This window comes from Equus quagga, chromosome 10, assembly GCF_021613505.1.
Source record: "Equus quagga isolate Etosha38 chromosome 10, UCLA_HA_Equagga_1.0, whole genome shotgun sequence".
Lineage (NCBI taxonomy): Eukaryota > Metazoa > Chordata > Mammalia > Perissodactyla > Equidae > Equus > Equus quagga.
This window is the reverse complement of record NC_060276.1, coordinates 19,677,973-19,692,069: the sequence shown is the minus strand read 5'-3', so window position 1 is coordinate 19,692,069 and position 14,097 is coordinate 19,677,973. Positions and strand designations below refer to the sequence as shown.

The following is a 14,097-nucleotide window of genomic DNA, read 5'->3' as shown; positions in this document are numbered from 1 at the left end:
CCATGAGAATTATTGATAGAAAGGACTTATATCCCACATTTGCCTGCTTCAGACAAGACAGAGACCCTGTAATAGAAAATCCGGTACTCGATTTCAGTTCCGTGTTGTTCACACTTTGGCTTTGGAAATTTCTGCTATGTCATGTTTGTAGGAAGCTGAATATCATAAATGTATTATATAATCACTGGTGATAATGCTTCTACAAGAAACAAATTTGGGACTAAAATATGATATCGCCATATGCTTTCTCTGCTATTAGTTTAGTTTAACAGCTGTTATGTATCAGGCATCATTTTAGTAGGTACAGAGAAATTATAGTGTACTGCATGTGTATAAACAGTTAACACCACTTGGTAAGTGATAAACTCAGAGATCTATGGGAGGAAATTTCAGTCTGATGTGGAAGTTTGGGATAGGCTCCCTGTAAATGGTGGCATCTTGAATAATAATAAATTACATCTGTTGAGTGCTTTACTGCGTATCTGGAACTGTCCTAAGGAGACTTACACGTATTCGTTTATTTGATCCTCACCGTTACCCCATGAGGTAGATACTGAAGCACTGAGAGGTTAACTAATCTGCCCAAGGTTTCACAGCTAGTCAGTCGGAGAGCTGGAATTTCAACTCAGACCATTAGACATCAAACTGACATTCTCAACCTCTATACCATGGTGCCTTCCTCATGTTGGTGGCTATGGGTTAGTTAGGTTATAAAAGATTTGAATCCTATGATGAGGAGCTTGGACATTTTTTTACTCGACAGGGAGCTATTGAAAGATTTTAATCAGGTCACATTCTCATTTTAAATAAATCACTCTGGCCCGGTGGAGACTGGATCTAAGACAGTGGTTCTTAATCTTAGGTGCACATTGGAATCATCTGGGGAATCTTCACAGCTTCTGTGTCTACCTTAGACCAATGAATTCAGAACCGCTGGGGGTAGGATCCAGGTGTCAATATTTTTAAAACTCCTCAGGTGATTGCAATGTTCACCCAAGGTTGAAAACCACTAATGTAAGGAGATAAGCCTGGATCAGTAGTTGTTAAAACTTTAAGGTGCATCAGAATCACCAGGAGGGCTTGTTAAAATGCGGATAGCTAGGCCCTATCACTAGATTCTGATTTAGTAGGTCTGGAGGATCTGAGAATTTGCGTTTCTAACAAGTTCCCAGGCAGTACTGATGCTGCTAGCCTGGGGACCACATTTTGAGAACCACTGACCTAGGAGAAAGGGAAGCTGATTAGAAGCCTCTTATAGTAATCGGAGCAAGAGGTGATGAGGGCCTGAACTTGAGCATGATAATGGGAATGTAGAAAGTGGGATAGAATTGAGAATAATTTAGTTGATAAAGTCAACAGGATTTGGTTGACTGGATATGGAAAGGTATGGGAGAAAGGAGGTGTCAAAGATGACTTCCCGGGTTTTGGGTTTGATGACCATGTGGTGGCATTCATTGACAGAGGCATCACAGGAAGAGGATCAGGTTTTGTGGGGGACATTACAGTTCTGGACACTTAGTTTGAGGTGTGTGAGGAACATTCAGTGGATATATTTGGGTACCCCAGTCTTAATTTAGGGGAAAGTTCAGGGGTATAGATAAGAGCCTGGGGAATCACTGGTGTACAGGTGTTTTATAACTGTGGAGGGGGAGACCAAGGAGAGCAGGTAGAAGAGTTCACAACCTTTTTGCCTTCCCAGCACACTGGAGTATTATAAAACTTTTCTGTTAATAGTGATTTGCAAAGGCAGTGATTGTCAGACCCTGGGGAGTAGAGTTTGGCAAAAGCCTTCCCTTGGTATTTCTGACTTGCTCAACCTTTCACTTGACAATCACTGGTGTATCGAGAAGAGCAGGGCCAAGAAAAGAACTCTGGGGAACACCAGTTTTTAAGGGCTGGGCAGATGAGGAACCCAGGAAAGACACCAAAAGATAACAGTTCAAGATATGAGGAAACTTAGAAGAGCGTAATGTCATGGAGGCCAAGGGTGTAATGAGTTTCAAGAAGGGGTGAGTAGTTATTTAATGTCAAATGCAATAGAGAGATCCAGTATAAAAACTGCAGTGTGTGTTGGATTTAATGTTTTCTAGAGGAGGTTTTGCTGGATTGGTGTTTGCAAAAGCCAGATTGCTGTGCATTGAGGAGTGTGTTTAATCATTCATTCATTCAGTGCAAAAAATGTGTAAGTGTCTTATGTGCCAGGTACTGTTCTAGGTTGTCAAAAAAGTTTATGACACTTAAATTCTAATAGGAAGTGGTGATAAGTAGACGAGTGTAAAATACTCTTTTAAGAAGGTTGGCTAAGAAGAGAGAGAAGGTACAATAATATAGTAATAGCTAGCATTTACTGAATTCTTACTATATGCCAGATACTATAGTATTCCTTTAACTCTCACAGCAACCCTACGGAGTAGGTATTCTCTTTCCCATTTTATAAATGGGGAGACTTAGGTTCGGAGCAGCTAAGTATTTACTCAAGATTACACACCTACTAAGTGGCAGATCTGGGATTTCAAACAGGGTCTGTCTGATTCGGAGGTTTGTCCTTGTAACCACTGTGCTCTGTCATATCAGCAGAGACATATTTTCATGTTGACAATAACCTTTAAGTACTTATATTCACTCACTCACTTGTTATTAAAGTTCTTTAAAACTACTTCACTCTGTATTGTCATGATATATAATAGTGTCATACTTTATTATTTCATCTGTAAGAGTCCCAAGACACTTTGGTGAATGGAGTCATGCATTCATCACTGACATAGAAAAGAGCAGCTGCAGATCTCATCCTATCACCTCCATCTTAAAGCCCTTGAATGACTTCTCATTGACTCAAGGCTCCATATGATTTGACCCCTTTTTACTTCTACAGCCTTATCTCTGCTACTTTTTTTCTGCATTCGAGACATCCTGAACAATTTCTAGTGCTAAACTTTCATCCCCAAGTTTTCACTCGTGCCAGATACTTTTTTAGATGCCCCTCACCCTGCCGTAAATACCCTTTCACTTGACTAGCTCCCACTCATTCTTCAGATCTCATTACTTTTTCATAAGGGCCTTCCCTGACTGTTGAGCTGGATTATCTGTACATAGTTCGTGTACTTCCTTTGTTATATATCATTTATTATATTTTAAAAAACATCTTTATTGAGGACTAATTCACATATCGTAAAACTCACCACTTCTAAGTGGCTTTTGGTATGTTCACAGATATGTGCAACCATCGTCACCACAGTCAATTTTAGAACAGGTTCATGACCTCAAAAAGAAACCCTGTACCCTCTAGCGATCATCTCTCCATTCCCACATGCCTAAGAAACCACTAATCTACTTTCTATCCCTACAGATTTACCTATTCTGGATATTTCATATAAATGAAATCATATAATGTGTGACCTTCTTGACTGGCTCCTTTCACTTACCGTAATGTTTCGGAGTTCACGCGTGTTGTAGCATGTATCAGTACTTTGTTCCTTTTATGGCTGGATAATATTCCATTGTGTGCCTTTATCACATTTATTCATATTTGTTACATTTTATTCTAATTGCTTTTAATGTCTGTCTGCCCCAGTAGACTCTAAGTTCCGTGAAGGCAGGGCCATGTGCATCTTGTTTATCACTTGATCCACAGCAAATTATTTATTGATTGAATGAATCTGCATAACTTCATGAAGTAGCCTGTTGTCTTTGTTTGTCTACAGAAGTTCATTTGTTTACACACAACTACCTCAAGCCAAAAAGTGTGCCTCCAAGTTCTAACGTTGTGAAGAAGCTGGTCACTGTTTTGGAGCTTTATAAGGATTCAGATGGCTCACGGGAGTGTTAGAGACCCTCATTATGTGTGTGTGTTCATTTGTGCAAAAAATACTTATTCAGATATTTATTGGACACTTTACTGTACCTGACTGTTTGGTGGTGGGGAGGTAATGGTGACTAAGACAAACATAGTCCCTGCTCTGCTGGAGATCACATGCTAGTTGAGGGAGACAGACAATAAACACACAAATAGTAAACAGTATAATTTTAGATAGAAGTAAGTGCTAAGAAGAAACTAACAGCATGACATAGTGTCTCAGAGATGGTGATGGGGAACGACTTCAACTCGGCTGGCCAGGAAAAGGCTGTAAGGAGGTGACATTTGAGCAGAGGTCTGAATGATGAGAAGGTGGCAGCCATGTGAAGATCTGAGAGAAAAGCATTTCTTAAAGAGGGAGCAGGTACAAAGGCCCTGGGTTAGGAATTAGCTGGACATGTTCAAAGGTTAAAAGGGAGGCTGGCGTGGCTGAGTGTGGTGAATGAAGGAGAAAGTGGTAGGAAATGGAGCTGGAGAGAGAGGCAGGGGCTAAATCGTGTAGGATCCTGTAGGTCATTGCAGAAAATTTGCAGTTGGAATGAAATCCACTGGGAAGCCATTGGAGAGCTTTAAGCAGGAAAGTAACACTATTTGATTTATAATTTTAAAAGATTGTTTTGGCTTCTAGATGGAGATTGTAGACCAGTTAGGAGGCTTATTGTGGTAGTCCAGGTGAGAGGTGATGGGGTTGGATTGTATCTCTAAGATCCCATGTCACTTCAGCTGTCTCTGATTCTAGGTTCTCTGAATCCTGGGCTTTTTTTTTTTTTTTGGCTGATTTTCACAATTTTCAAACATCAGTTTTAGTGCGAGACCTTCAGCATTTGTCGAAGATCCATTGGGGGAAGCATATTACCACTAAGTTTCCATAAATAGCACCCTTATTGTGTTACTATTTGCTCCAAAAAATGGTTAGTATGGATAATTATCTCCAGTGTTCTTAATCTACAGGGTGAGATAAGGGATATTTACAAGTCTGGATTCTCATATTATTGTCTTACCCAAATATATAAATTTTTTAGTGTAGTGGTGGGTTTTACCTTACCAGTAGAACAGCAAATTAACATTTTTCAATGACTAAGACAATGCCTAACACAGGAGTTACTTAATAGATATTTGTTGATTAAGTATGAACTGTTTCTGCTGGCTGAATTCAGCAGACACCAACAGTTTATCACTTTTGGTATGCATAATTTGTCATTTAATTCTCATAACCACTCAGTTGCTTTGTGTAGGATCCCCAGTGTATAAAACAGGAAACCCAAACTCAAAGCAATTCACATTGTTCCTCATGTAATCCTCAAAGCATTCGTGTGAAGTAGAACATGGCATTACACAGAGTTTACAGTGATGAAGCAGATGCCGAGAAGGATAGTAACTTGCCCAACTCCCTATTCCCTTACCCTGCTTTACTCTTCTTATTAGCACTTATCATTTCTGGATATAATATATATCAATTTGTATTTGTCAGCCCTACTAGAGTATACACTCCATGAGAAGGAGGGACTGTATACGATCTGTTGCTGTGTAACAAATTATCCCAAAACTTAGTGCCTTAAAACAACAAACATTTATTATCTCACAGCTTCTGTGGGTCAGGAGTTCACTAGCAGCTTAGCTGAGTGCCTTTGTCTTAGTATCTCATGAGGTTGTAGTCCAGATGTCAGCTGCGGCTACAGTCTTCTCAAGCCTTGACTGGTGCTGGGATATCTGCTTCAAAAATCACTGATGTGGCTGTTAGCAGGAAGCCTCCATTCCTCTCTGGCTGTTGGCTGGAGGCCTTAGTTTCTCACCACGTGGTTTTCTCTTCGTGACATAGCAGCTGGCTTCCTCCAGATTGAACCATCCAAGAGAGAACAAGGGAGAGGCAGAAGCCTTATTATGTATAAAATGTCTTTTATGACAGCATTGGAGGTGACATAAGTTCACTACTGCCATATTCTATTGGTGGCTCAGACCAATCCTGATGTATTGTGGGAGGGGCTACACAAGGGCGTGAATAACTGGAAGTGGCTCTCCTTGGGGCCCATCTTGGAGGCTGGCTATCACGGACACTTTTTCTCTCTTGTTTGCTATTATATTTCCAGCATCAACAAGAGTGCCTTGTATATAGTAGGTGCTTAGTAAATATTTGTTGAATGAGTGGGTGGATGGATTTAGACTACATATGAATTTAAAATGTATGTCTTTAGAAAAAAGGACCATTCATGGTGCCATAGTTGTTGGGGAGGGACATGGAAGATGAGTACTAAAATAAAAGTAATTGTCAGATGTAAAAAGAAAGGGAAATTCACTCTGTTTTTGATTATATCTTTTCCTCAGATGTGGAAACATGAGGGCTTTTTTGCACTCTATAAAGGATTTTGGCCAAACTGGCTTCGACTTGGACCCTGGAACATCATTGTATCCTTTTAGAACACGAGAATGAAAGCAAATGCTTCAAGCTCCCAGGTAATTGTAGGATATGGGGAGGAAAATGTGATTATCTAAGCCTTTAGGCAAGCGTGAAACTTAAGCATTCTAATAGTGACTGTTGAGGATGGAACCAAGAGAAACATCTGTCAGTTGGAGTCCAATACAAACTAAAGGGAGTAGAAAAGATATGCCAAAGTTTCCTCTTTAAAACAAAACAACAACAAACACAGCCAACCTAGAAGGGGCTCTGAAGTTTTTGGAAACCCTGCTGGGAGATGCCCACAAGAATGTTCTCGCTGAGGTGGTCAGTATTTCCTACTTCTAACTATAGGACCAAAGTAGTTGGGAAGTAATGAGATAGCAAACGCTCATAGGGCAAAGGAATCCAGAGCCAAGTAGGGCTCTTTCCCCATGGGTGAATCTTCTTCCTTTAGCTGTGTTTGAGTGCCTCCTATGTGCAGAGCCACGCGTTTGATATTGTGTGTGGTGTCGTGTGTATAGTGATAAGCATTGCAGGATTGAAAAGTAATTCCCTACCCTTGTGGAGTCTGTAGGCTGAGGGAGATAGTATCTCCCTCCTTTCTTGCTCTGATCTCCTAATGTCTGTAACAATTACTCTAGCACCGAATCCTATGTTGTTATTGACATTCTTGGTTATTTGTGTGTGTGTGTGTGTGTGTCCTGTTTGTCCCTTAAGACTGTAAGTATGTTAGAGTTCTAATCTGTTTGTGTTGCTAAATGCCAACAATCATAACAGGCACATGGTGGGCACTCAGCGCATGCTTAATTTGCCAAGTATTATTTTAAAAATGATTTTTAAGCAAGTGCAGCTTAGAATAGCACAGACTAAGTACCTCGGTTTAAGAGAATGCAATGCATAGTCTTAGAACTGGGTTTGGCTTTTAGTATCAACCCAGTGATCTTCCATGACTTACTCCTCAGTTTTTTATTACATATGAGCAACTCAAGAGGCTTCAAATCTAAGGACTGAATTATATGTGAGCCAAGCCCTGCCAACCTTTCTACTTTTTTCTTTTCCCTATTTCCGTGTTGTAATGTATTTTGACAGAGTTGTGTTTACTGAACCATTGGTCTCCCAAGGGCCTCCTGATGGAAGAATGATAGGATGGTTCAAAATTGTTCATATGTTTGTGTTACCATGTTAACTTTTCCATGAGAGGAAATGTTAACATTGAGACTCTGGCCCCAGATTGGTATCTTCTGTGAAGATGGATACTGATGGATGACATTCCAAATGGCCTTCTTTTGAAATGTGGATGAAATGCAGTTGGTTAGCCCCAGACTTGGGCTAGAGCAGAAGGCGTAGGCCAGGGCAGTTACCACTATGTATGTTATAGACCTTGGTTCTCATTAAAGTAATTATTGGCAGAATCACTTTGGCTTTGTCTTCATTTACTATTTTCTTCTTTGCCAACTCTTTAAGTTACATTCTCCAGAAGTGATAAAGAGAAGGTGACTGTGAAATTGAGTCAGGATTCTTAACGCACATTTATGGGAATAGACTAACTGCATTGTGCTTTCCCACTGCTATTTATTGTCATAATACCACTCCCTTGTAAACATCAGGCAAGTCATTCTTTCCTAAGCATGAATAAGCGAACAAGTGGCTCATTGGGAAGTTTCTACAGATAAAATGCTGAAGGAGGCTTAAAATGGAACCTGGAGTCTAGAATTCTAATTGCCTTACGGGGAAAAAGGTCTGGCTACTTTCTTGTGTTATAATAGTGTCCAGCACATGGTAGGCACTCAAATATTTGTGGAATGAATAGTTGAGTTCTTTGTCTTTATCCATTTGTTCGTTTGTTCAATAAACATTTATTGTGTGTCTGTTATGTCCTAGATGCTGCGCGTATAAAAATGAGTAAGACATAGTCACTGTTTTCAAGTTCACGTTATAGTAGGAGGAACAGACATGTAAGTAGATAATTATAGTGGGTACTTAGTACTATGTGAAAGATGAACAAAGTACTGTAGAAGCATAGAGGAGGGAACAGCCAGTTACCTGGGGGATTGGCCAAAGGCTTCATAACGGAGGTGATATTTGTGCTAAAGAGCAGATGTTATCCTGTGGATAAGGCAGGGAAAAATGTTCCAGACAGGGGAGTGTGGGGGAAAGTTTAGTGTGGCTGAAATGCAGGGCAGTGGTTTTCAAATACCACTTGAGGCAGAATTGCCTGGAGATCTTGTGAAAATGGAGATTCTTGTATCCCATCACCTGAGATCCTAACCTTATTTGGGGCAAAGGCATTTGCTTTGTCACAGGCAATTGGCGCAGGTGGTCCCTAGACCTGTAGGATACAAAATTTCTATATTTCTTAAGAAAGAGTTTGACTTTTATCCTGGGGGGAGGGGGCAGGCAAAGGAAGTTTAAAATAGGGGAATAATGTAACCAGCTTATTTTTGGGGAATATAACCCTAGTGTGGAGGGTAGCCTGGAGGGGAGCAACCCAAAAAAGGTTAAGACCCACTGAAATCTACTCCCCTTTATGTACAGGTAGGCAAAATAGGGTCCAGAAAAACTAAGAAAATTTGTTGTGTCACATAGCCAGATTGTGGCATATTTGAGACTAGCACATAGTTATTGGATTTCTTCCCTGTCTCAGTCTGCCACCCCACAGTACCTTCTTAAGTATCAGTCTAAAGTACTACGTTTTAAAAATTAATTTTCGTAGACTTTACTTTTTAGAGAATTTTAGGTTCACAGCAAAATTGTGCAGAAAGTACAGAGATTTCCTGTATGCTGCCTACTTCCATATACGCGCAGCTTCCCCCCCATCAAAATTCCTCTCCAGAGTGATTCATTTGTTACAATCAATGAATCTACATTGGCACATCATTATCGTCCCAAATCCGTCATTTGCATTAAAGTTCACTACTGATGTTATACATTCTATGTTGTTGTTGTTGTTGTTGTTTTTACAAATGTAAATTTAATTTTTTTTTTCTTTGCCGGGAAAGATTTGCTCTGAGCTAACATCTGTTGCCAATCTTCCTCTTTTTTTTTCTCCCCAAAGCCCCAGTACCTAGTTGTATATTTGAGTTATAGGTCCTTCTAGTTCTCCTATGTGAGCTGCCGCCACAGCATGGCTACTGACAGATGAGTGGTGTGGTTCTACGCCCAGAAACTGAACCCAGGCCGCTGAAGCAGAGCACACTGAACTTTAACCCCTAGGCCATCAGGGCTGGCTTTCTCTGAGTTTTGACAAATGTCTAATGACATGTGTCCACCATTATAGTATCATACAGAATAGTGTCACTGTCTTAAAAATCCTGTGTGCCCTGACTATTCATTCTTCCCCCTGCTCTAATCCCTGGAATGCACTGATCTTTTTACTGTCTCTATGATTTTGTCTTTTCCAGAGCATCATATAGCTGGAATCATACAGTACATAGTCTTTTCAGATTGGCTTCTTTCACTTAGTAACATGCACTTAAGGTTCTTGCATGTCTTTTCGTGGCTTTATAGCTCATTTTCTTTTTTTTCTTTTGGATGTACCACAGTATATTTATCCACTTACTTACTGAAGGATATCTTGGTTACTTCCAAGTTTTGGCCATTATGAATAAAGCTGCTATAAACATTCGTGTGCAGGTTTTTATGTGGACACAGTTTCCAGCTCATTTGGGTAAATTCCAAGGAGTGCAATTGCTAGATTGTATGGTAAGAGTATGTTTAGTTTTGTAAGAAACTGCCAAACTGTCTTCCAAAGTGGCTGTCCCATTTTGCATTCCCACCAGCAGTGAATGAGAGTTCCTGTTTCTTCACCTCCTCGCCAGCTTTTGGTGGTGTCAGTGTTTTGGATTTTGGCCATTCTTATAGGTGTGTAGTGGTATGTTGTTGTTTATTTTTAAGACTAATACACCAGTCAGATACTCTATTCATTCCCAAATAGATGAGCAAAAAGGAAGCCATTTTTTCACAGTGGTATAGCTGAAAGATAGTTTCTTGAAGGATTTATATATATTGGAAATTGACCTTCATTTACCTCAGCTCAAGTGTTATTCTTTCAGGGAAACCTTTCATTGATTTTCTCTCCACCAATCTAAATAACTTTCCTCATTATAATTTCTTAGACCATGTATTCAATAACTACATATTATATTTGTATGATTATTTGATATTTATATCTCTTATTAGTCTGTAAGCTACGTAAAAATAGGGATTCTGCCAATTTTGTTTACTGCTGTGTTCTCAGTACCTAGCACAGTTATATATACTCAGTGAATATTTGTGAAATGAATAAATGAATTGATCCATATCCAAAAATCTGATAAAATGTCTAAAATATAGCAAAGTTTCAAATACTGTGGGATTTAAATGGAATGAAATTAAATTTTGAATTACTAGATAATGATGGGATGGTAGATAAAGAAGAGGTTATTAAGGGAAAATAGAGGTGCTTGGGGAAATGGATTTAATCTTTTAAACTGATTATTCATTCACTCATTCATTCATTCAACAAATATCCCTGCCTCGTGAAGCTTCTAGTCTACAGAAGGAAGACATAATAAAAAGATTACTGAGTAAACTATATGGTATATTGGATGGTGATAAATGCTTTATAGAAAAATAAAACAGGGAAGAGGAGTGGGGAATATTGGCAGGATCGCACCCTGAGAAAGCCAAATTTGATTGAAGTCTCTAGGAGGTGAGAGAAGGAGCCAATCTAGGGCTAAAGCAAATCAAAGGTTCTGAGGGGAGAGTGTGCCTGGAGTCTAATTTGATGATTCAAGCAAGAAGTGATGGTGGCTTGGATGAGGGTAGTAGCAGTGGAGGCATGAGAAATAGTTGAAATTCCTATATTTTGGAAAAGAGCAAATAATGACTTGCTGGGGGATAGGGTGTGTGTTGTAAGAGAGAGAGAGAGCAGAGGTAAAGATTAGTCCAAGGCCTGAGCCACTGGAAGGGCAGTATTGCCATAAAGATGGAGCAGACTCTGGAAAGTACAAGGTATTTTTTGGGGGGAGGTAGGAGGAAGCAATAATTTTTTGTATGTGTTAAGTTTGAAGTGCCTGTTAGACTTTAAGAGATGTGGAGTAGGCAGTGAGCCATAGAAGTGTGGAGTTTCAGGGGAGAGGTATAAGGCTAGGAATGTATATTTGGAAATCATCAGCATATAGATGATTGTTAAACCTGAGATACTGAATGAAATTCCCAAGAGAGTGAGTGTCAATAGACAAGAAAAGAGATCCAAGAACTGAGCCTGAGACAGTCCCGTAGAAAACAATCGGGAGAGAAAATCACAGAGGACACTGGCGATGACTAAATACCCAGCCTGAAGTTATCTAAAAAAGGCTAATATTCTGTTGATAGAAAAAGAGTAAAGAGGGCAGGGAGGGTCAATATTTTCAAGATAAAATTTGAAGAAAAAGTTTGAAGCTGATGAGATCTTTACCAAAGCTTTGAGTATTGCTGCCTTTATAGTAGCCATAATCATGGGCAGATAGTTCAGATTAAAGAATTTGACTTGGTATTTTATCTAATTTTATTTTTGGTGAGGAAGATTGTCCCTGAGCTGACATCCGTGCCAATCTTCCTCTATTTTGCATATGGGATGCCACCACAGCATGGCTTGACGAGTGGTGTGTGGGTGCATGCCTGGGATTGAACCTGTGAACGCCAGGCTGCTGAAGCAGAGCACATGAACTTAACCACTAGGCCACCAGGCCGGGCCTTGACTTGTTATTTTTATTTATGGTGTAGTATCCTATCCTATTCTTAGTCATGGATTAATCCATTATCCCCTCAGGTGGCCAATAGGAGGAATAGAGTATTTTGATTGACAGAACACTAAGGGTTAACCCATTTCAATAGTGAAATAGGCTACATAGTAAGGGTGCCTCGGGGAGAAACAAGGGTCTACCTCTTGCCATATGACATTTGAAGGGGATTATTTCACGTATGAAGAATTCAGTATTTCACAGAAGTGTTCACCATGGAATTCCCTTAAGTAGCAAGCTCGCTGTCGTATATTTGAATTGCAAATTTGATTGGAAAATAACTTTTTAGGGGCACATTGGATATGAAATAGATCCACCAGTGTCTTTAGAAGGTAGACTGAGAAGGAAAATCTTTTGGAGTCAATGAGTACAAGGAAAGTATCTTTAAAGAGTCTGAGGACCTTGGTTCAAATCTTGTTTGTCAAAAAACAAAACAATGCAAACTCTGTACTGTCTGCTCAATTTATCTATAAACCTAAAACTGTTCTAAAAAAAAGTCTATTAATTAAAAAAAACTCAGAGTGAAAGAGTTACACAAAGATGAGTAGGCACCACTGATTTGGAAGAGAAATAATTTTTTTCCTAGGTAAAAAGCCCAGCATATCAAAAAGACAGACAATAACAGGAGTTGGTGAGGATGTGAAGAAAGCTGAACTCTTGTACGTTGCTGAAGAGGCTGTGAAATGGTGCAGCTCCTTTGGAAGACGGTTGGGCAGTTCCTCAAAAGCTAAACATAAAATTACATATGACCCAGTAATTCTGCTCCTGCATATATACCCTAAAGAATTGAAAACGGACTCAAACAGATACTTGGACACCAATGTTCACTGCAGCATTATTCACAATAACGAAAGGGTGGAAACAACCCAGATGTCTGTCAACTGATGAATGGATAAACAAATTATGGTCTATCCATACAATGGAATATTATTCAGCCCTAAAGAGGAATGAAGCACTGACACATAGCTACAACATGAATGAACTTTGAAAACATGCTAAATGCAAGAAGTCAGACACAAAAGGCCACCTATTATATGACCCCAGTTATATGAAACGTCCAGAATAGGCAAATTCATCAAGACAGAAAGTAAATTAGTGGTTGCTTAGGGCTGGGGGGAAATAGGAACCACTAAGGGGTGCAAGGTTTCTTTTGGGGATGAAAATGTTCTAAAATTAGATTATGGTGTTGGTTGCACAACTCTGTAAATACACTAAGAAACACTGAATTGTATGCTTTAAACAGGTGATCTTTAAAGTCTGTAAATTATACCTCCCGAAAGCTGTTTTTTAAAAAAATCCAGCATGTGGTTTAGCTTATTAGGATGGCTTGTGAGGGATTTCACTGGAGCTTCTTGATAGCAAAATATAGATTGGTTCCTCTAATTCCAGTTGATGACATGGATATTTTCCTTTGGAATGAGCAGATCCATCATGTTACCAGTAACCTGAAGATCAAACAACTGGCATTTCTGATCAGGAGAACCCAGGTTTGAAGGGATAAAATGATCAAAATATGTAGGCTATAAGATGGAAACACTTTCAACATTTTTCCCCCTTTTCTTGAGAGGGTAGAGCATGAGACAACTCAGATAATAGTAATAATATATACATGGCTTTTATTATGTGCCAGATAGTGTTCTAGGTGTATTGTGTTTATGAAACTCTGTTTACATCCTTCCGGCTGCACTATGAGGTAGGTACTACTATTCTTACTTTTCAGATGAGAAACCGAGGCACAGAAAGGTAAGATACTTTGTACCTAGAAAATAGCAGAGCCAGGATTGTAGCCAGGCAGTCTGGCTCATGAGCCCATGCTTATGATCACTATGCTGGAGGTGTACTGACTCAGGCTTGTCCAGGATCACTTAAAGTTTATGGCAGGTGAGCAGTAAAGAATATCAATTTCATTAATTCCCCTTTCTTTCTAGCATCCTGGGAGAAAGAAGGTCACTAGTTGTTGTGATTGGTAACTCTTTGACACTTAACTGTAGTACTGGGTTAGGATTATTTTCCTGGAGACCTGTAACTGCAAATATATCATTTCCGGTTATTCTCCACTTTCTACTGCTTCCCTCTCTTTGCCTGGT

The 14,097-nt window shown here is 39.5% G+C and overlaps 1 protein-coding gene across 5 annotated transcripts in view; it reads left to right on the top strand.

Annotated features, from left to right (window-relative positions):
- SLC25A14 (solute carrier family 25 member 14) overlaps nucleotides 1-14,097 on the top strand; it is a 51,465-nt gene that overhangs the window by 22,609 nt on the left and 14,759 nt on the right. For 2 of the 5 annotated variants that reach the window (XM_046672558.1, XM_046672562.1), the window contains 2 exons: nucleotides 6,176-6,256; nucleotides 7,211-7,902. In XM_046672558.1, coding sequence (XP_046528514.1) covers nucleotides 6,176-6,256; nucleotides 7,211-7,252 — 123 coding nt within the window. In that variant the 3' untranslated portion in view covers nucleotides 7,253-7,902. Of the gene's footprint in view, nucleotides 1-6,175; nucleotides 6,305-7,210; nucleotides 7,904-8,129; nucleotides 8,947-14,097 lie in introns of those variants that run through there. The other 3 variants (XM_046672559.1, XM_046672563.1, XM_046672561.1) reach the window with 3 other exon arrangements.